Source organism: Scatophagus argus, chromosome 5 (assembly GCF_020382885.2).
Source record: "Scatophagus argus isolate fScaArg1 chromosome 5, fScaArg1.pri, whole genome shotgun sequence".
Taxonomy (NCBI): Eukaryota; Metazoa; Chordata; class Actinopteri; family Scatophagidae; genus Scatophagus; species Scatophagus argus.
This window is the reverse complement of record NC_058497.1, coordinates 11,187,058-11,210,241: the sequence shown is the minus strand read 5'-3', so window position 1 is coordinate 11,210,241 and position 23,184 is coordinate 11,187,058. Positions and strand designations below refer to the sequence as shown.

General features: G+C 39.9%; 3 protein-coding genes across 12 annotated transcripts in view; 1 reads left to right on the top strand and 2 right to left on the bottom strand.

Moving 5' to 3' along the window:
* Nucleotides 1-8,180, bottom strand: part of rasa2 (RAS p21 protein activator 2) — a 28,850-nt gene extending 20,670 nt beyond the window's left edge. Inside the window, exons 1-4 of the mRNA XM_046388723.1 lie at nucleotides 8,061-8,180; nucleotides 4,854-4,977; nucleotides 911-1,014; nucleotides 705-799 (exon numbers count right to left, since the gene is read on the bottom strand). Of these exons, the coding sequence (XP_046244679.1) occupies nucleotides 705-799; nucleotides 911-1,014; nucleotides 4,854-4,977; nucleotides 8,061-8,118 (381 nt within the window). The 5' untranslated portion in view covers nucleotides 8,119-8,180. The remainder of the gene's footprint in view (nucleotides 1-704; nucleotides 800-910; nucleotides 1,015-4,853; nucleotides 4,978-8,060) is intronic.
* A 19-nt stretch (nucleotides 8,181-8,199) lies between these two features.
* trip12 (thyroid hormone receptor interactor 12) overlaps nucleotides 8,200-23,184 on the top strand; it is a 39,669-nt gene continuing 24,684 nt past the window's right edge. For 4 of the 8 annotated variants that reach the window (XM_046388719.1, XM_046388717.1, XM_046388716.1 and 1 more), the window contains exons 1-2: nucleotides 22,624-22,743; nucleotides 23,059-23,155. The gene's annotated coding sequence lies outside the window, so the exon portion shown is untranslated. Of the gene's footprint in view, nucleotides 8,329-9,232; nucleotides 9,307-22,623; nucleotides 22,744-23,058; nucleotides 23,176-23,184 lie in introns of those variants that run through there. The other 4 variants (XM_046388714.1, XM_046388709.1, XM_046388710.1 and 1 more) reach the window with 4 other exon arrangements.
* Nucleotides 10,263-20,941, bottom strand: zbtb38 (zinc finger and BTB domain containing 38). 3 transcript variants are annotated; one of them, XM_046388721.1, is made up of 3 exons: nucleotides 20,804-20,941; nucleotides 19,954-20,228; nucleotides 10,263-14,599 (listed from the first exon to the last, which is right to left on the bottom strand). In XM_046388721.1, the coding sequence occupies exon 3, from the start codon at nucleotides 14,597-14,599 to the stop codon at nucleotides 10,898-10,900; it is 3,702 nt and encodes a 1,233-aa protein (XP_046244677.1). In that variant the 5' UTR covers nucleotides 19,954-20,228; nucleotides 20,804-20,941; the 3' UTR covers nucleotides 10,263-10,897. The 3 variants fall into 3 exon arrangements, with proteins under 3 accessions (XP_046244677.1, XP_046244676.1, XP_046244678.1); XM_046388720.1 differs by lacking the exons at nucleotides 19,954-20,228; nucleotides 20,804-20,941 and adding an exon at nucleotides 17,365-18,985; XM_046388722.1 differs by lacking the exons at nucleotides 19,954-20,228; nucleotides 20,804-20,941 and adding an exon at nucleotides 17,714-18,985.

The window sequence follows — 23,184 nt, the reverse complement described above, 5'->3', positions numbered from 1 at the left end:
ACAGATACAGGCCAAAACCACCTCACCCGTGAAGACTATAGCCATCATGATTAGTGGGTGCGATACCAGCCAGCTAACCATTTTAGCCAGCTGCAAACAATTTTATGAATAGGTCTTCATTTCAACAGAAAGTCTGTCTCTCAAGTAATTCATTGAAAACTAAATGGCATAAGTTGTGAACCTGAATGTTACACAGTTTTGACGGCATAATAACATTTCTTCTTGGAAATCTTGCATGCTGGATTTCACGTTCCTGTGACCACACAGCTGTGATACATGCATTCAGTGTTTGAGTGGGGCCTGACAGTGGCAGCCAATTTTTGAACAGTACTGAGCCATTCTGGTTTCAGGTTTTCAAACTGTAAAAATACACCAGCTTGGACAGAGACTATTAAACCTTACTTTCACATGGAAGTGATCTTATCTATATGCAAATTTTAGGTTACGTACAAGTGAGTTTCCTGCTTATTATGTTTGGGTGGTGCAAGATATGAAAGCACGCATCCCTGAGCCTGAAAAGAGTGCTGCTGGGTGCAGTCTCATTATCAATAACTTTAGCTGTAACTTCAAAGTACGTGGAACTCAAAATCATAATCAAGTCCTCATCAAAATGAGGATGAGATATGGCATGTAACAAGTGCAAAATTTTAATTTTTTTATGTATATATATATATTTACATATAAAACTCTGAACCAGAAATTACCTGAACTTCTGAGTTGGGATCTACTGGGTGAAGACTAAACCAGTGCTCCTTCCCACTGTATTTACACAGGTCATCCTTCCGGATCGACACCTTGCCTGTTAAAGACAGACAAACAGACGCATGCACACGCACACACATTAAACTACAACTCATCCACTCAGATGAGAAAATTTAATTGTGTAAGTGCCTTATGTAATGCAATTTACCAACAGGTTGTTCCCTTTGGAAAACGCTCTTGGCATAAACATAGAAGGATAAACACTGAAACGGACGTGGGATCTCAAAGTAGAAGTCCTCTCCATAGAAAGGGCTGTAAATAAAGGCAAAGGTTTAAATTAGCAAGCAAGCAGCGTGTCAGAATGACTGTGGTTAAGTGGTGTGCGGTATGATAAATTATGACAAGACTGGGGTCTATGAAATGACTGCCTTATCCGAGCCATGACACAAACATGTAGACTTAATTAATGATTTGCTGAGCCCCACACCTGATTCTTAACGGTATTCACTGCTTTGATTGACAGAAAGACAAAATCTCAGAGCAGTGGTTAGCTGTGGTTAGCACTGTAGCAACTGGCTATAGTCTTCAGCTTCTTTTTAAATTTTTCTGTGATAAATGCTACAACAGAAAATGACAAAAAAAAAATCACCATATTCATTTAGTCTTTTGAGCCTGAAAACCTTATTCGTTTAAAACAGGTTGGGTGGAAAAAGTTACATTTATTTCACCTGCTTCCAATGCAAATAAACTTACTTTGAGAATACGGATGAAGAGTTTTTAAGCTCACATGAGACAAGGAAATGCATGTAGCCCATCACAACAGGGTGGCCTCATTTTTTCAATGTGTGTGTATAGTAAGCATGCCATATGTTTTAACTTTATCTTTTTAAGTTGGCCCTTGACTTCTGGCAAACAACCATAAGAGTGGACACTGAGAAAAACCCAGAGTATCCAGAAGGTGTATATGTGCACAAATTGCTGGGACAAATTAAGACAGTGACTGACAATAGCTGCTGATTGCAGCTAATGAATGTCAAAGCAATGTATTTGAGTAACACAATCACTAATGGTTGTATAGTGTTGTGGCATGCTGCAGTTACAATCACTTTACATACTTAACATTTGTAATTTCCCAAACTACATGTTTACTGTCCACTTGACTTAAGTCTACACTGTGAAATTATGTGACCAATAAATCAAATCATGTAATGTACTTTTGCTGGTTATTACAATGATATAAATTAATGTGTAATGTTTACGGTGATTACGGCTCTAGATTATGTAGAAAATAACCCCCAGACAATTACTGAAATAACTGCTCTAGCCAAAACGTAATAACATTATCATATTTGAGCATAACTATGATAAACACAGGGTTTGTTGATTTACTGGGAAATGAACCGTCTGAGCAGAAGGTGGACATCACAGGGTGCCTTTATGACTCATCAGCGTTGTGAGGAATGTTCTTGCTATGTTGTGTCACTTTTGCCATCCATTTGCTCTAAAACCTTTCTTGTCACTTCCTTTACATGCAGTCGAACAGAATAGAAAGCCCATAATGCATATCTGTGAAGTCTCTTTAGTGTTATGCTCTTGTATCCTCATCAAATTCAATTAGAAAATATAAAATATGCACAGACACACGCAGACATTATAAAGTACTCACACCCACATTAACACCCAGGGATAAATTTAGCTTCCCATCCAATCCACCTAACCTGCATGTCTTTTGACTACGGATGGAAATCTGAAAACCAGGAAGAAACCCTTGTAGACATGCAACGAATATGCATACCTCAATAATTACACAGCGTATGATACAATATTGTATAACTCAGCAGCAAAACGGTTAGATCTCCTCTGTTCAGCACAGGACTGGCTATCCTGGAAGAGCTGGCACAACCACAGACGGCCCAGGCATCTGTGCCACTCAGTCCTGCCAACATAACTAGCCTACCTCACGACCTAGACCACGAGTTAGACAGCTTGATCTGACATAGCCGATTGTAGGTTAAGCACTGCCTCAATGTACGTGTTGCCTTGCAGATGGACCACCTGTCCCAAACAGACTGCACAGTGTTTAGACAGTTGTGCTGGATTAACCGTTCCTATGTTCAAGAATTTTTTTTTTTTTTTTTTTTACAAGTCATCACAAGTTGACAAAGTTTGAAACGTAAATGTAGCTGGCATATAAACAACTTAATAGGCACTTGGTGTATTAAAAAACTTAAAAAAGTGCCAATTAGACATGGGCTTATCTGTCAAACATTGCTGTTATTATAAACTGTACTTCATAATCCCATTTCCGTCAGTTTTTAAAAACTGAAACAGGCTCTGGAAAATAACAGGCATATCAGTGTAAATATTCACATCTAGTATTGAGAGAACCTGGCCCCATAGCTCTTCAATTCCTCCACTGATGCCTCCCTCAACAATACATGCATCTTGGCTGGTGAAATATCTTGCCTGACACTTCCGCACTGGGTTCAGCCAACATATTCAGTGTACACCCACACACCCTTCTCAACATCACATGGAATTATGCACTTGTAACCTCCTTATTCTGTACACACTCAAATATACACCCACTATACTATCTGCCCTTCTGTTGTCATGCTAGCTTCTAAAATAATGGGAGAACGCTAGATAGAACCACTTGACCACAACTGAACACAACTATGAACATACCTGCTTTATCCATGGGATTAGCTGTAAACTGTGAGCTTCCATACAGTCTTTAAACCATTAAAAAAAAACCCCAAAAAATAACAGGGGGCCAAATCTGAGTGATTATTAAGACATGCTAAACAGAGGCTAAGGCAGCTGAGAGTGACACAGAGAGAAAGACAGGAGAGAGCGTGGGAGGACACACTTCCTCAGCGACTGTAAAATCCTTTTGAACGACACCGAAATCAGGAGAGAGAGAAAAAATGAGCTGTTGTGAAATACCTAGAGAAGGCAGGCCCATGTTTACAGTCAGATGTGCAATGATGTAGATACAAGCACTGAAATGTTTCCTGCTGCCCATCTCCCACACCTTTTTCTAAAATGCTTGTGAGCATGCAGCTATGGGTAAAACAGCTATAGCCCGAATCACTCATTGTTTCCCAGCTAAAATGGTATCCTGCACACATACAGCTCTGAGTCACATATTGACAGTTTGTATGATGTTATCAAACGACTGAATTTCAAACAGGCCATTTCTCTCATAACCGGTCTGCAAAACACATGCACAAACATGCACAGTTAAATGTTAAAAAGCTCCATATAGGATGCAATATTAAAAGAATGGCAGCAAACCTTTGTGGAACAGAAGCTACACGTCTAGTACCTTACAAAGTTTCACTACCAGTTCAAACATTTGAGATGAAATCTTCACCTTTGCATAAATAAAGGTTCATTGGATTACCTGTATATCTAATAATACTTGACATAATAAAACCCTATAAGCTGAAATTTCTGTTCACAACTAAGATCAAGTCCCCTCAGGAATGAGGTTTGTACTGAGCTGCTTTAAGTATTATATTATCCAATGAAATTATTTTTTAATACTTTTATACAACTGACAATATTCATCTATGGTTTTGTTTTTCTTTCCACTGATGCTGATATGTCATCAGTTGACATATAAGTATGTCAACGTACTGTACCCTTTACACAGTAAAACTAGAGATAATTTCACACTTTCTTTGACCCATATTATTCTGTATTAGCCAGTGAGACTTTAGATTTTGCTGTTGTTTTGTTTACTGATCTTTATTTAAGACAATACAGAGTTTCCCAAATACTAGCATCCCACCAATTTTAACAAAAACAAGAAAGGTCTCTTCAATAAAAATGTAATACTTACATGCAATAATCCAGAAATACTTCAACATTTACACACTCCAAACTATAAGAGAGCTAATCCTTGCAATGCTAAAATAAAAACACAGGTCTTTCCTATTGTCAAGGTAGTGTGGATGTCCCATTTTACGCATCCTCAATCATGTAGTCCAGTGGCATTTCATATAAATTAAACAGGCATGGTATAACTATTTATAAAATGTAAAGTGTGATATTTGAAATTTGTAGTAAAACTATAATGTCAGCAGGAAAAAAGACAATATGAAAATTTATTCTATGCACAGAAAAAGCTACACGCTGCTTACCTGACACTTTTGTCAAACACCTTGGTGCGGAACACTTCCTCTTGATCCAGGCTTATGGTGCAAAAGGTGCAGAGATCCCTTTGTCGATTTGGACCCGAGACTGGACCCAGGTTCTTTGCTTCACCTGCAGCAAGAGAGAGGAACATCATTACTATCTCAACTGGCATCAAAACAACAGCAGTGAGTTGCAAGTTACAGGGAGTAAGTTAAAGGAAAATTAAATAAATGTTATCGAATGAATAGAAAAACATATGCACATGCAATGCATCTACTTTGTCTCTGCCACCAGTGACACGGGTTTTAAACAATCCCCATCCATATTACAGTTTCTAGGTTACATGAATCTTGCAGGTATGACCGGCTGAGAAGTGAGTTTAAGTCCTCACAAACGGAAACTCTGAAAAGCTAGAAAGGGAAAAAAAACGCTTGTATTTCTATTAGTAAATTCATACTGTTGAAAATAAAGTGTCTTTAAAATAATAGTAAAGGAAGATTTCACTGCAGCTGACTCAACAAAATAACAAAAAATACAAAACAACAAGAACAAAATAATCTTAACTCAAAATCACATGCATCATCATAACCAGCACACTTTCAAAAAATGCTTTTACAATCAACATCCTCACATTGATGTGAGAACACTGGTTACTGCAAGTTGTCAGGCCAAGCTGGAGGGCGGATGTAACTCAAGTAGACTTGAGCCTCCTATGTGGTTAAAAACATGAAACACTGACTTCCTCAGCATAACCAATGACGATGGTAGAGCGCTGATTCACAAATGACAAACACCTTGGTAACACACATCACTTGCACACTGCTGCATTACATTACAGACACAGATTACATGCCATTGGGTTTTGTGCAGCACAAACATCAATCATCAAATCAAAGCCACCTAAGTTAAACCTGGATCTCCAGTATCAAAAACTTCACAGTCAGATTTAGACTGGTGGATTAGAGGGGCAAAACAGTGGTCTAAATTGGTTGTCTAGCTTTGGATAGGTATCCTAAGCCTCAGCGGAGGCCTAATTAAGAAAAGCCACAAGTGAAATCAGCTTTTTAACAGGCTATTAATAATGGTGTATGGCTAATCTTAGGAACCGACAAATGAAAATAGCCAAGTTGTCGCTAAGCTTGGACCAGAGTGACCTGCTGGGAGCAGAGCAGAGCACACAAGCACATAAGCACACAGACACAAACACATACAGAATGCTTTGGCCACTGACCCCACTGCCATCTCTTCAATAACATTTCTACTAAAACAGAAGCATGTGACCTTGAGAAAACCATGACCTAAAGGTCAGAGAGTAAACAATACCTAGCTGACGACTGTTTTGTCATTTTAACAACTGGCCTTTTCCACATTTTATTTTGACAATAAAGCAAACAGTGGCACATAATACATAAGTACACTGACCATCTTTAAAACTATAAACATACATCTACACAGAATGCCACCTCCATTGATGTAGGCTAAAGGAAAAAGGACCAAGTGTAAACCAGGAAGAATGGAGTTTCGTAAGACTGCAAAGTGAGTTACATGCCATTATAGTTCCTCTATTTTGTTCTGCTTACCGTTTTCTCATTAATTCATAGTAGTGAAACCGTTGTCCTCTTATTGTGTGGCTATACATGCAAGCCTTACATAGTAGTTATCCTATAGTCCCCTTACAGTAAATACATACAGCCAAGCCATATATATAGCTCGTCGTGACAGTTGCGACACATACTTAAACATAAAGTGCGTTTTAAATATGTTTTGTAAAACATATCACATGTTCAATATAATCATCATCATCATCATTATTAACATCAAACAAAAACTCAGGTTTAGTGCCAGCTTATTTTAAATTTCTGAAGAATGGTCGCATTGAATTCTTCTATCCCCAGCTGAGATGAAGCAAAGCCACTGGGACAAATTAAATATTAACTATAATCAATTACCTTAAAAGAGAATAATCAAAATCTACTGCAGTATATGTAACACCCTCTCATCTATGAGTAAAAGTGTACAATTTTGAATCTGAAAATACTAGTAATGGCTAAAACATCTTTTGAGAGTAGCCATACACATCTTGTATTTGAGTAATTTGGCCAAAATCAAATTCATACATTCAAACAGGTGCACAGAATGAAGTTACTCCATTGGAGAAGCCCAGCCAAAATAATGAGGATAAGGAATCTGGCTTGTTCAGCACTTGACTTTATAGCCAGGTTTTCCAATTTTGACTCTCATTAGATTCTTGATCATTACAGAATAATAATAATAACTACACAGAGGCAATTTGCTTGCAAAAATCCGGTGCTGCAGGCAAGAAAACTAAGTCATTCCTTGGATGATTAGCTAGATCACTAATGTAGCAACTGATGAGACATGAACTGCGTTAAATGATTACCGACCAACGACTGTCAGAGACCTGCTGAAAGAAACTAGGTGTGTTAAGACACAACTCGAGCTCGGGTCATCAGGCTGGTCACGCCGATACCAATGAATCTGAATGCCCCTACACTAATGTACAGTATACTGGCACTAGTAAGTTACTGAGATATAACGTTGCCTGGTTATCGTAGATATTCAATGTCAGCTAGGGGTCTGACTAAAACATTTAGGAAGCCAGACACCAGTTACTTCTAACTCCTCGGAGGGAATTGACAGTCACTTTGCTGCTTGGGAGATATTTGATAGGCGTAGCGTTCAGGAATTGTTGTCGCTGAAATTCATGTTATTATCGCCAAACAACAGCTTCGTTACAAGACTGTCAGATACCTGCAATAAGTAACGCTGGAACTAAATGGGTTAGTGACGATGGACTGAAACGATTGGTAGTAGCTAGCCTACTTTGCCACCAACGTTAACTTTACTTACAGGGCAGCTCGGGTCCACGCAGGACGCCCCCGTTTTGAGCATGTTTTCATTTCTAATATAGTTAAAACAACCAGTTTGTTTGAACAATTCATTTGACGGTCGCGGAGCCCAACTCGATGAATGAAACCATTCAGAACAAGCTAGTAGCTCCGGCTAGCATGCTAGGATAACTTGACGTTAAGCACCAGACAGCAGAGCGACCAGTGGCTGTTTCTGCCTCCTAACTGTCGACTGCTGATAGCACGCCGCGCCCCACCGGCTTCCCCTCTCGCTGATCGCTTGTTCTACCGACCTCTCTCCCACTGTTAGACGGAAAACATCGACTCGCCAGTCAAACTTACATATTTTACCCCGCAGGCTCTGTAAAATCCGAATCCTCGCGTCGTCCTCTTCCGCCATGGTCAGATCTGACTGTTGTCGCTGCTCCGGAGCATTCAGCGCTGGTTTATCATATCCGTTTATGCATGCAGGCAGAGTGGAGGAAAGCCAGCCCCACTGCCGCGTCACGTCAGGTCCCGCACACACCAGTGCCTTAAAACGTTTGGACAAATATCAAGCTTCCTCAAAAGTCGAGCGCCTAGGTCTGTCTAGTACTTCAATCTGGAGATGGTAGGAGGTTTTAAGAGGATTTAAGGTCTCCCTGTACTGTTCTCATTATGCAACGACAGTGCTAACGGAGAGCTGATACTTTGACTTGTGAAGCTAACTTAGCTAGCTAGTCTTGGTTTTAGGTTAACCCAATGACTGTACGGGGTTAACCCTGTCCGTATGAGTTGTATGAGACCGATGTAAATGGTGGTGAATTAATTATCTCTGCTCTTAAACAAATACCTGAGCCACACAGTTTTGCTTGTCGGTTGAAGAATTGATTGAAACGGTAACATTATCACTATGAACAATCTTGCAAAAATAAATAAATAATAATTAAAAAACAATCACAATGAATAGATATGATACTTTAATGTCTAGCAAGCCTGTTATATAATTTCACAATTAACACATTACAGCTAGCTAGACTACTGGTTATAATTTAGGCCAATGTATAGCCAATTTTGATTCCAACTAAGAAAAAATTAAATTACCTCTGAGATTACATACTAACCACAGATTACATACTAAAAATCCAACGTTTAAGAATAACTGTGGTATTATGCTGCTAATAAAGGATGTCAGCATCAATATTGCACATATCTTTTGAAACATGTTACAATTTATTTTTGGCAATTTCATTGAACATACTATTCTTTACAATTGTGTTTGTTTTACTTGGCTTATAACTTTTGGCTGGATAATTCATCTGCAAATAGCTAAGGTGATACTTATTTTGGGATTTCATTACCAGTATGTGTACTGAGTAAGCAGTAAACAGTTGTGGACATTTTGCACAGTTTTCTAAACATAATGGGGGAGTTTTGATGTATAAAGATAATTTGAATCTGAATTAAAAATCCTATCCAAATATTGCCTTTGTTTGAAATCGTGACTGCCATCCTGTCTTCTTATCTTTTTCAAGGTCATGTTCACATTGGTTGGGTGAAAACATAGGTCTAATCCACATACTAGGAGGGAGCCTGAAAGGACAGTCAGGTATGAATTATAACTTTATTAACCAATTTCTGGGTAACATCTAATTCTTAGTCCCTTGTTTATGCATTGCACACACATCCTCTGCTGTTTCATAATAAAAGTTTTGTGACATCAAGACTCAATGTAAAATGTCTGGTGTCTTCAGCCATGTTAAACAAATCTTTGTATTTGAAATCCCTCCTTAAATTATACATGACAAAGATGCTGGATTGGATGTTGAGTGTTGGAGATGTCATGTATCTCATATTTTATTCAAGTACAATGGAAAAATAATAGCTTATGTACCATGTAGTGAGCACATGTCCTTTTGAGCTGTACAGTGAAAAAATTGCAAGCATATGTTCCTCACTGTAGTGCTGTGATAAAGATCTGTGTACTGGCAAAAATCTGGCCATACCGTGACACGAAACATAAAACAAAAACCACTGAACGACTCCCACAAATTTTTAAACGTAAATTAATAATTAATAATTTGTCCTCCATGGCAAAATCAGTATGTAGAGCAGCACCTGATACCCAAAATTTGTGGTCCATCTGTTACATTGCAAGACCAGTCTTAGTACAAATCAAGGAATTTAGGAACATCTGGAACTTGAGTCTTGAGGCCCACCTCTAAATACAGATGTAGTCTGTGTGGAATGAAAGAATGGATTTCTCAGATGGGCTGCAGGTCCCTGAAGAACCAAGAGGAGCACATAACCACCATGTGGCTTTTTATTTAGGAAACAGTTTGCTGCGGAACAAATTTTGGTAAAAATGTACCTCTTAAAAAATCTCTACACATTAACTGTGTGACTTACAGTGTTTATGTAACTAATATCTTACCATCAGTATCAGAGAATAGAGTAAAGAGTAAATGTGTTTATCAATCAGTATGACATGCTGGTCAGTGGTCACTGAATACTGATAATCAAACATTTTTCCCGATTAAATGATGACAACATGCAACATTTAGAATATCAACAACATTTATTGAAATAGTTTTTCATGTTTAATACATAAACACACAAAAGTAGTAACATTAATCTCAATGGTGCCATATGTTAATTATAAATAAGAATTACACCAGTGGTGCTTAAAATTGAAATATAATTATCAAGGTATTTAACCAACAGATTAGCATAGTAACTATAAAGTGCAACTCACCATGGCCAGTTAACTGAATGTCAATATTAAAATTATTATTGTTTCCTCCAGACATATTTTAAAAATTAAAAATGTAACCACATTAGGCAGCTTTGCAAGAACACATCCTACCCTTATTCTGAAAATTGTGCGCCATTTAAATAAATGTTATCAACATTCATGTATTTTCTTGAGGTTATAAGTCACTGATTCTGCCATATATGCATAGACAGTGGACAAAGTACAGTCTGTGTCATAAAGTCCAAAAAATATAATCTACAAAGGTCAAAATCACACACTTGTGGAAGAGGGATGAAATTGCAGCCATACATACAATATCCTCATTTTTAGTGTTGTCCATTCAAAATATTTTATTGACTTTGGACAACATTACAGTTCATACATTTCTTAACCAAAGAAGTGGTTTGAAGTTTCACTTTTTTTCTCCTATTGTTGGCCACAGTCCTCAAAGATTTTTATAAAATGGCTCCTCTTTGCACATCCATTTCTCTGGCTTGTGTATATAAATGTGGGTACCTTTAGTTTCAGAGTCATTTCTCCTAAACAGTTTGCTGGATTTCTCACGGTCATGTTGACTGGTTGTTCTTGGCCCCACCAAAATATCCTTGTTACCGTCGCTGTCTCTGTCATGGGCCTGTTTTTTGTGGATGAGATGCATAGAATACTGAGCACTGATCCTTTTTTTCGGCGTTTTATGTTTCACTTTTGAGGTTGTCAGGCGAAGCAATGGGTCAATGCAGGATGATAATGGGCTTTTATTGTTAGAATATGACATGTCTTGGTAAGTAGTCAAAGATGTGAAGTCAGTTGTATCCTCAATTTTGGGTTTAATTTTGTCAATTGAAAAATGTTCTCCTTCCAGCCTTTCACTTTTTATGTCAGTCCTCCCTTGATTGTCACTGTCTTCTGTTTTGATTGTGTCTTGTTTATTGTCTTCACTCAGGTATCCTGAGTATTTAGAACATGGTGTGAAGTTGTCATAATTATATCCTTCCTCATTTGTCTTCTGGTGTTTTTTCTCATGGCTTTTCTTGGTGGCGAGATACAGAAAACGCTGGGGACAGAAAGAGCATCGATACTTCTTCTCTGGGTTGGGGCTCCGAGGTGTATTATCAAAGCAAGAGCCGTTTTCCATACAGCTTTTGCAGATGTAATCACCACCAGCAGGTGCCTCTCCAGGAGGACCTTGTTTACCACAGGTCCGGCAGAAACATGGGTGAGAACCAATGACATGCGCTCTCAGACCGGTCTCTGTGATGAAAGAGCTGTCACAGATGTCACAGTTGTAGGTGGCTCTTGGGCTGGAATTCTTGCTAAGACTACGTTTTACTTCTCCACTACCACCTGAGATGCTCTCGTCTGTCAGCCAACTGCTTTTATCAAGGTGGACCTCACTGGCAGCAGATTTGTCTACAGATGTTTCTGGATAACGGTGAAACATAGCTTTTCTGTGCTTGAATCTCAACTTCTTCCTCTTCTTTTTAGCTTTGTAAGAATAGTAGGGACGCCAAAGCATATCAGCCGTGTCACAGTCATTGGGGTCATCGTATGTCTCTGGCTCTGTGGCAGCAGTGACTTCTGGTCTGAGGCGGAGTCTGGGGCTTTCTGAGTTTTCCCTCGTTGGAGGACACTGACTTGGGCTCTCCTCTTCACTCAGTTCTCTGATTCTCCTTTTTTTTCTAGGGAAGAGCTTAGATCCTTTGATTTGCCGGCGGATAATGGCTTCATTGCCTATTTTCACTGTTATTTGACAGAGTGGCATGGCAGCACCATCCACAGAGGGACCTGGACATGCAGGTTTGGCAATATAGGTTTCTGTCTTTGCTCCCACTATCTTATCACGTACCGTATTCTCATTGCTTGACTGAAGTATCTCCTTGGTCATATCCTCAACTCTTTTTGCAGAAGCTGATAGCTCACCTAACTTTTTAAAAGTGTTCAGAGAGTTCAAGAATGGCACATTATGGCTAATGTGCTCGGAGTTACTTAGTACTGGAGGATCATTGTTGTAACCTGCTGCTGAAGAGTCTGTATCAGGTCGCAAAGGGAAGGTACTGTCATAGTTAATGAAGGGTGAATCTCCATTCTCATTCTCTATTCTTGTGCCTCTTTGACTGCCCAGTTCACTGTTCAGACTTTGGTCAACATTTTGGTCACATGGCTTGTCGAAGCTGATGCGAGGCATGATAGGTGCCACCATCTTTGTTGTTGCCATAAAGGTCAGAGGGAATGGACCAGTATCAGGGTGGCTGATGAGACCATTGTCTTCAAACGGAGGGATAAGTGAGTTGCTCTCTGGTGGAGCTTGGTCACCTCTTTCAACACTCTCTGAGTATGTCTGACTATATGTCTTGTATTGTCTCTTTCTGAACTTCATGGGCAGAAGCCTGTAGAGTTTGATTGGGTAAACGCTGGCTTTCAGCCCGCCATTGGCAGATTTTTTCTTAACAGCTAGTCTGGGATCAATGCCGTGAAAAGATTTTTGATGGTTCTTTAAGATATAATATGTTATGAATGTCTCCAGACAGAAAATGCACTGATAGCGGCGTTCACCTGTGTGCCAGATTTCATGCTTAGTACGGTATTCTGCTAAGGCAAACACTTTATTACAGTAATGACAGGGATAGGCCCTCTGCCAGGAATGCACATTCTCATGCCGCTTCAGACTGGATAGGGTGACATAGACCCGTTTACACACACTGCAGTTGTATCTCCTCTGACTGCCACCTGGCCTCACTGGCCTTCTCTCATTCTGTGGAAGCTCTGATTGGTCCACTTGAAAGGACTCTGGGTTGTAAGCATTGGAGAGGTCAGGAGAAGGAAGCTGTGTTATGATGCTCTCCATGTTCGGCAAGCCATCTGAATGGAGGTCCACTTCTTTGGTTGATATGTCAGTAGCATCTAGTTCAGGTGGGCCTCTTGCAGCCCTGGGACAGATCTGCTCGTGGTTGCGCAGCCGTTTGAGATGTATGAACTTTCTGTCACAAAACTTGCAAAACAAATGACTGACAAAACGCTTTTTGTGTACTTCTGAGTGAATGGTGAGAAGAGCTTTATTTGTGAATATCTCTGGACAGTGGTCACATCCATAGATTGAAATGCTGTCCTCTGTGTGAGGGGAAAGGGTTGGTGGACCTAACTCCATTTGAACATTGTCAGAGGCTATAGGTTGCCCTGGGTCTGTAACTCTTTCTGTGTCTGCCTCTGAAAATAGTGGCGGTGGTGTCATGACAGCAGCAGGTGCTGTAGAAACACTATCAGGTAATATGGGGGTTATTGCATTTGGTGCATCTGTCTGAGGTTCAGCTGGTGTTGGAAGTATACTTTTAGCCAAAATGCCTCTCAGCCTGTGGCGCTTTTTAAGTGGGCCTGCGTTCCTGTAATTGGGTTGCTTTGGCTGTGACATTGCTGGCTTACAGACCCGCTTGTTGTCCCATTCACTGCTGTCTTTGCCTTCATTAGAGTTGCTCACTGCATATGAGTGCTCTGAAAGAGCTTGGGTCGTCTCATTGTTCCCACTGAGGCAGGAGGATGTGGGGCAGCTTGATGGGAGCTGTCCCACATCTGGTGACTGCCTCTCTCCATTGGTTTGAACCAGAGGGGTAAAAAGATTGTTCCCAGGACAGACTTCAGTGATAGAAAAGGCATTGGTGATGCGTGGCCCTTTGGCACCATCAATCTCTTCAGGCTTGGGAGCTTCCTTCTTTGTTTTTTTAGACAATGGGGCTGTGCTGGGGTCTGTGGATTTAACACATTCATCCTGCCTGTCTTGTTCTGCAAGCTTCTCTAAAAATGGAATTCCAAGTCTTTTTCCAGCTGCCACTAGCCCCCCTGTGTCCTCTGCACCAGGTGATGTTACCTTTGAGCAGTAGATAAAGTTAAGGATACTAGCGAACACCTCAGACTTCAAGTCCATCAGTTCTAGCACTTGGCTAGAGCTCCATGTGTCAGTCGTTGTCAGAGCATTCCTGAAGTACCCGCTGCAGGCTGCCAGGATGTTCTTGTGGGCTCGAAACTTAACATCCTCCACCACAATGGTAACATCACAGAAAAGGCCTTGTGAACGCTGCTCATTGAGTTTGCTCAGCACAGTGTGAGGATGAGCACTATCCATCAGGTTCTGAGTGCATGGAGACACCACAGTCATCTAAAAAACAAAAAGAAGAAATAATTACAACAGATTATTACAAAATGGGGAGTTTTGAGATTATCAAAAAAATCAGAATAGTTGTGTCCATTTTGCATTTGAAAATATTTTAGCTATTCTAGTGTTTTAACACTAGATGGCAGTAATATCCTGACAAATGAGCTCCATGAGGCGTTAACAGCCCGGTCAATAGCTCTGGTGAGTTAAACCATCATAATCTCTCTCATATTTCAGCATAACCAGCATAAATCGTAAACCCTAATAGACGGGTGGCATACTGAATTTAAGACTACAGGATCATCACAAAAACATCATTGATTGTAAATTGAGCACGCTTTTATGGAACTCATTCTGAATTGTTCCACGACTGTCTTAAGTTTCTTCCCTCCTTTTGTTTTCTTTTATATTATTCTTATTTCTTTTGTGTATGGAAGATATTTAATCTTTCCTAAAGGCTCAATGAGACATTGTTAAAAGCCAGTCTCATTATATTATTGTAGGGAAAACTTTATTCATAGACCAATGTAATAAAATGTGTTTTGATATCTCGGTAATAGGGAGTTGTACATCATTTCTCAGTGCTAAGAAGTGAGACGGTTGTTGTTTGGAGTGATGGGATTATGTGTGCAAAGGACAGTATTTCAAATCCCATCTATCAGAAAATATGAGTCAAAGCGAGTTGATACTGCTGTGAACTAAGGGTTGTACTTGAAAACACTCAGTTGAGAATGTTTCATACAGTTACTTAGAAATACTGCAAGAACTTATTGTTAGTCAAAGGAGACTCAGTGTGACCTGTTGCTTCTGGGCTAGAACTGTACTGTGAACGTGATTTCCTGTGTCCTGTGTGTTCACACATGGAATAGTTTCATCAACAACATCCCAAGTAGTTTAGACGACTTTCATCTTTCTAAAAGCAGCAGCACTATCGTAAATATACAGGAAGTCTTGGCCTGCACCGGGTAAAATGTGGCGCAACCCACACAGTCATAGATTTTTGTTATTATTTATCTTAATTAAATTGTGGTGTGATCCATTCAGTGCTCCACCACAGCTCTGTTCTAGGTCTGGTTCAGTTGTCATGACAGTCTTATTTTTCCCAATGTAAAAATGACCGTTACGCACTTATGACTCATATGCTCCCCTCTTCAGATGTCTTTGACTGATTCAAAGTAGCCGACTTGCTAATAATGTGTCAATATCTCAAGGACACACATCTTTGTCTTCAAGTTGTTAAACACAGGCCACTCTATTGCACAGTTTATACAGGCAAAACAGATTTCTGGTCAGACAGGAAATTACATAGTTTTAGTGTATTGACAAAGCAGTCCCCATTTGTGCTGTAGTTTGATTTTGCCAGTAAATTACAATATTCAGTATTTAACTCTTAGAGGAAGTTCAAATTCATTCATTCTCACTTTGAAAGAGGATGTATTACTCAGGATGATGCTTTAATGGTGACCCACTGATAACAGAGTCAGTGTTGTCTCAGTCATTCACATAGCATGCTGACTGTACCCGCTAAGACATACTCAACTTGTTCTTGATGAATCATCACACCTGCATCAGTGTTATTTAAATATCCAATCTAAATCCAGAGAGAAATTATTTGTTTTTGATCATCATTTACATCTGCAGTAAAAGTCATACCGTGAGTGCAATTTTGCATGAGACAGTGCTTTGACTGCTACTCTAGAGGCAATGCAGCTATATTTAGTGTCTCTCTGTTGTATACTTGACCTTCATTATGCGTATTTATCAAGTGGAAATCAGCAGAAATTTAATATTTAGATTTAGTATGTAAATCTATAAGTATACAATAGTCTCACATTAACAGGAAGTTCAATTTAATAAGTAACTTACGCATCATTTGTAAATTTGATGAATTTTTTTACTTCAAAGGTAAGCGATTTACAGTATTTTTTTGTTTATGCCATCAGGGTTTGTGTAATTTATCAGTGATGTCATTTTATTTTTATTTCTGGTTCTTATCTGTTCGTGCAACAAATACAATATGGCCGCTGCTCTTTTAAGCCTCTCACACTGCTGAAAACACAACCAGCCTCCTGCCTTCAGTCTCAGACAGGCCTCAGTTGTCATGGCAACATGCTATGGCGCAGCACTTATTGGGATTTAGCAGGATAGCAAGTGACTGTATTAGCTGTCTGGGTATCCGGTCCTCTCATTCCCACAAACCTCCTGCCCTCTCTCAGAACCTGCAACAAACAGCAGTCTGCAAAGCCATTGAGGTTTGCCCTTGTCTCCGCTTGAATATACTTTGTGTGTGTGTGTATTGGTCTGTGTGTCTTTGTCTGCAGCAGAAATGCTACCCAAAGGACTTTCTCATCTGATAACAGCAAGTGATGTGCCTGTGCTTTCAGTTTATGCTCTTCACAGATACAGTTTCATCTTTTCTTCTAGGTTGCTACTTTACTTTAACACTTTCATTTTTCACAGTTTGTATCAATTGTTGTGGTTTATTGCCACCACATGCTGAGCGGAATTTGAATTTGTCATCTATAGGTATTATTTTGCCACACCCAACCTTACTTTACCTTCAAACTCCTGTGAAATTATTTTTTCAACTTGTAAAATAAAAATCCCCACATGCTAAACCACAAACCAAGAATTGACAGTAAAGCATACAGACAGTCTTGTCAAGCAAAGCATGAAATGTCAAAGCAAAACCCACTTCATGCACCTCTTCAAAGGATACTTCCGCAAAAAAAAAGGTTATAAATTGAGGGAAGCCATGCAAAACATACCTTAGTAAATCAGAGAAAATGATGCAGAGCGAACAGGAAACAATGTCGTGCAGTATCCCTTCTCTACAGCCCTCAATATACCCAACCATACATAAAAAACAGTTTCGTGAGAGCAAGGCGAAAGTATTTTTTTTCTACGATGGTCGCTGAACAGTGGTGTTGTCAGAAGCAGAGCTTTTTCTGACGTCTTTCTTCCTCTCCCTCCCTCTCTGTGTGCAGATGACTCCAGCTCCAACGTCCTTCGCCTCTGTCCATGCAGCCCAGGTCCTGGGCTAGATCTGCCCTGCCCTCCACTGACTGTCCCTCTTCTGTCCTACTATAGTTATAGGAATAATTCACAGTTACTCACAGTTATACAGCATGTAGCGAAACCGGATGGATATGGGTCTGCCTCTGTGCTAGCTGGGCAACTGAAGCATTCGTTCTATAGCCACTGAGCAGGAAACGGCAACTTTTATTAAGCAAAGCTGAGGGCTGTAGGAAAAGCGGAGAGATGCTGGGTGCTACATCACACACCAGCTCTGTACTCGATGCTACAGCCAGAGAAAGCGCTCAGCTGCATTGCCGTTAGAAGCGTAGAGTGAGGAGTGCAACAAATGCCGTATTAAACATCCCCAGCACCACACCAGCCTGATGCATTGATGTTGACCAAAAGGAATTGTCTTTTGCATGAGACATAATTATCTGTATCTCTCATAGAAACAACATGCACCTTGATTGCAAAAAAGCTACACCATCTGTTCAATGCTTAAGCACACAGGCTGTCTGTGCAGCAGCATATTATACCAAAGCATTTCGTCAACGCTTACGCAGTCTCTGTGGTTAGGTAATGCAGAACCCGAGAGAAGATAGCAGTGACTACTGTCCAATGGTGTATCACAGCAGTTTCACAGGGCAGATGTTTATCGATGCCTTTTTCCCCACAATTGCAGTGAGTGTGCAAACTGAATGCAAGGCTGTGAAGGGAAAGAGAGTCCTGCTATCAGTGGGGACTCTCTTTTCCCCCTATATGGAGGCTGCTGATTGATGCAAAAGCGGCAGATGCGTCAGCACTGCAGACGAGGGGGAGGGGAGGAAGCTGAACCCGACATTGCACTGTGAGCCACTCGCTAGCTTCTGAGGACGGAAGCAGCTCTTTTATTTACACAGCTTAGGGTAGTTGTGTGACTGAGTGAGTCTTCTCCTCATGCTGGCCGATACCCACTTCAAACCAGTTTGACTGCTATTTGATTTTATGTGCTGTTGATTGCAAAAGACAAAGTCGCAGGCGCCATATTATTATGCATGCACTCACTCTTTGCCCTAAAGGAAGGAAATGTGCAATTGAAGGGAGTGTTTGTGATTTTGTTTATTGCAATACAGTCAGTGATCACCCTTAATCTTAGGTGCTGTACTGCCCTGTTCCCTTTTATGTGATCAGTATATCACATTACGTTTGCTTTCATGAATACACAATTAGGAGGCTCAGTTGTCTATTTTGGGACTCTACATTAGCCTGGAGACCAGCCAGTGTGCAAGCCTTTCAGGTAGTTGAACCTTAAAATGTGTGCCACACTGGACCATATTGGTAAGACAACTAAAAACCAGAATACCCTGTGTAATTGGAGCCAGAAAATCTAAATTTGAGAAACTGTAAGATGGGGGTGGGGAGTGGGGAGTGGGGGACTGGCTGACTGGAGTTGAAGTGGAAAGAGTATGCGGGAACCACCACCACTGATTGTGATTTCTAGAGACTCATGCCATTCAAAATTACTGTCATTCTCAGTTTGACTCAGCAAAGACACATTAGACGAAGTCAGGTGAACCAATAAGACCTTATTTTCTTATAATTATATTTAAATAGAGAAGTTGGAGGTTTTTTGTTGACTGCACTATGTTTGGGGTTTTCTCTGAGCCAGGGTCTAACATTCAGACCAGTCGGTCTGTCAGTGGAATTATAGTACAGACTTTATTTTTGGAGCATTTGTACTTTGTGTTCTCACTTCGAGTCTTCTGCAGTAACTTCAGTAACTTGAAGTGCATACAGTTTTTGATGGTGGGCAGACCTTTTAGTCGTTCAGACATAAAACAAGCACTGATTAGCATATGTAGTAAGCCAATAAAATAAATTCTTTTTCATAATTTTTAACTCCAAAAAACATTGTGCCATAGGGGATCATTTTAAGAACTGTGTCATTTTTAACTGCAGAGGCCAGCCTTTTTATGGTAATGAATGAATTGTGAAACTGTCTATCTCAGTCTCATATTAAATTTGGAATTTACTAATATTAAAATACTATGACGTTACTCTGAATAGTGGATTATATGAAGTATTTTGTAAGCAGTACCTTGTCACCCACACTTATTATGATAGCTAGGATGTGTTCAAAACCACAGGACAAAGTTTATAGGCCTCTGTGCCTCTGATGCTCGGTAAACTCAGCTGCGGCCTGCAGAGACGGCGATCAGCGGGGAGGCACAGACCGTAGTACAAGGCTGAGTAGGCCTCATCATCATTCTCAAAGCATTCACACTCTTAGCATACAAGGACACTCATCCCTGATAGCACTTATATTGCCTTAACAAGCACTCATACTTTGAATCGCCTACCAAAATGTTTCTGTGGCGAAGGTCCTGCTTGGCCTGTCTCTGCCGCTGTAGATGTCTCTCTGGTGTTTGTTTAGGAGGAGGAAAGGAGAGTGACTACCCGGCTCCCGTTCTCCCTTTGGCCTAGATTAGGCCTTTACCATCTTTCTTCTTCACTGCTGTCTAGATGTTGCCTGTGGACTGTGGTTCTGGCAGAGGTTCCTTGTTCCTGCTGTGTATAGTTGCCTTCTGGAGGCAGCTGCGTCAGTCCCGCTGCATCACTGACCCACAAAGAGGAGCTGAGAAGGAGGGGTGACGTAGTGAATGAGTGGAGGCAAGGGATAAGCAGAAAACAACCGCTAATGCTTTACACTGTTCCAGTAAACTAATGGATGAGGCTTCCGCCCTGGCTCAGTTTGGGGCCTAGTTGCTGCTGTGGTATTCAGGAAGTGGGTCGGCTGACAGATCCTTTATTGTTACGTAATGAATATTTTTCCTCCTCAACCAGACTCAGCTGAGAAGGCGGTATCCAGTGTTCAGAGGCTAATAATAGGCTGTAGTGCCTAGCAGTCAGGGCTGTATGCGGTCATGTTGGATCAGTCCAACACCTAGCTATCATTTGGGTGGAGGAATATTTAGCATTGAAGAGAGTTTTGTTGTTTATCTAAAATTACCTGCATTTTATCTCACTGGAAAACATTCTTGTTCTTTAGCAATGGAATGACTTGCTTGCATTTCTATTTTGTCATCCTTCGGTGACAATAAGAAACAAGGACAGTATTTTAGTATGCAGCTGTTTTGTACTATTTATTGTACCATATGCGAAATCTGATCCACAAAGGTGCCTGTTAGAAATGGAAAAAACAGTGCATACCTTTGTCTTAAGTTACTGTATCTTGCTTGTACATCTTTCTAGTCGTACCGGTGTGGCCCTTACAGATGTATTTGTACAAAATTTCAATCCAGAATACGTGTGTTTCACTCCTTAGACCTGGATATGGTAACCAGCAGTGCACTTGTTTTGCACACGCTACCCAAGGGTTTATTTGCTTGATCCTCCTCCTCCTCCTCCTCCCTGTGCCTGACTCTAGTTTTCCTAGCTATGTTACTCCCTCTGCTGGTTGCATGAATGAACATAGTCCAGGAACTATATGCAAACTCAGGTTGGCTCTAGGCAGAGACGACATTGTTTGCCAAGGGCCTTCAACAGCAGGCACAACAGCAATTGAATGACAAATGTGAACAGGAAAATATGTTGAAATTGGCTGTTTACATTGATTTGGAAATAATCAGTGTCCAGTATGTGCTCAAATATTTTGTTGTGGCCATTTTTAGATTATGTTTTGTTAGTTTATCATTCTATAAACACAACACAACACTAAATACCTTATGCAAATTTCATTTAACAGTAGTATTACTCAGGGTAATCTCTCTGCAACATATTTGTATAACTTGCAACTAATGGCACCTGTTCAGTAAATAGTGCTTTGAATTGTTCTCATCCAATGTGCAACAAGAAATAGGCAATTGCGTAAAAATACAGATGTGTTTTAAAGAATATTTAGCTTACTTTAGATCACTTATGTCAACACAAAAATTTTTGTTCTTGTTCTACAAAGGGCAAAATTAATACTGATAGTCATTCACTGTGAGCACTAGAAAAGAAATGCCAGAGAGAGATAGAAAAGTGGAAACTGCGTCATCTAATATGGACAATGCTATACTGCTATAAATGTAAATATAATTTTAAGAGGCTCTCTGTTTTTTGAATCGGTGAAAAGTCTGTGCTGGCAGTACTACATCTTTCAGTTGCAGGTACGACAGGATTCCGAGCAATGTGTCATCAGTTAAGCGTGCCAGGTAATCAAGCGTTCCTTGACAAAATGATATTGTGTGTTCCCAGATCCTTAGCCCCAAAACACCACCAACTTGTTCTGCAGATAAGGAGTGGCAAAACACAATCTGAACAAAAGCTTTTTAAAACCTAACAAAATGATCTCTGCCATAACAAAGTAACACTTTGCCAAACAAAATGAAAACTACTTTTCATATATACAGTGTTGATATGACGTGCAAATTTTCCCCTGAGTGTGAATATATCTATCTAGATGAAAAAAAAATTCTACTTTTGCATTTTGTGTTTTAGTAAATTGTGATAGGATGTCTTCAGCTCTTTGGCTGCAGTGTCCTGGCAGTCAGGACACAGAAATCTCCCATGATTTCCATATTACCTTGAGTTAGAAAAAGAAAAACAACGAAGGCTTAGGGAATCTAACAGGACTAAATTCCAAAAGACTGCATTGAGTTTCTTATGAATCCAAAATGCTATGTATAATGATATCTAACAAATGAACTGAGGCAAGGTGATTTTAACCCACAGCAACATTTATTTTACATGCCAATTAAGTTTTTGCCATCAGTTCACTCTATGCCTCATCCCTCAATTCAACTTAGGATTTAAAAAGAAATACTGGATGGTTTCTTCAACTTGCCATATTTAGTCTGCAAAATATACAAAATTAGGCTAGCGAGATTTTATTTAAAGCCTTTTAGCTAACCAACTTTGAAGGTGAAAATTGAGTTTGCTTAACATACTTTTTAAAGTTTGACTCTGCTTTATAAAGAGAAACAATCTTTTGGACTAGACAGACCTCCACCAAGTATTTAAAATAAATTCTCTTGAGCTAGGACGCCATTTGGACGCAGAACTGTAACCATGACAACTGAAGGAACTGAAATTACATTATATACCCAGCGGCAGAGGAGACAGTTCAATGGATGTTATGTTATATTTACGTGATGTTATGCTAAAAGGTAATGTAGAATATCAAATTAATTGATACATATAACAATTTTATGTATGGGGGGTCACGACCCAGCGGATTGATACTTCATATTTGTGACAAGTTAATGTTACAAATGACTTCAGTGTTGCAGTGCTTATGTTCGAACGCTGGCAAATATAACTATTTCTTTTTGTCTGAAGACATTATAGCTCGCATATATATTTATAAAGCAATACATTCAGCGCTCGCAGCGGCTTTGGTAGCTAAAAACAAGCAGATGCAAAAGATAAATTCAGAAGCAACTAGTCCCAGAGCGGATGAATAACGCGGATGTATATTGCAGTTGTAGGTCCCTCAGCTGATGTGAAACTAGCAGGGGTAGCGAGAGAAAAGAGGAGCTGGTGCACTGTCTGTTACAACTACAACACTGGAACAAATAGGTAACAACATTATACAAAAGGTAGAAATT

What these genes read in the sequence shown, in the direction of transcription:
- zbtb38 (XM_046388721.1), bottom strand. Translation starts at nt 14,599, where the DNA reads ATGACTGTGGTGTCTCCATGCACTCAGAACCTGATGGATAGTGCTCAT.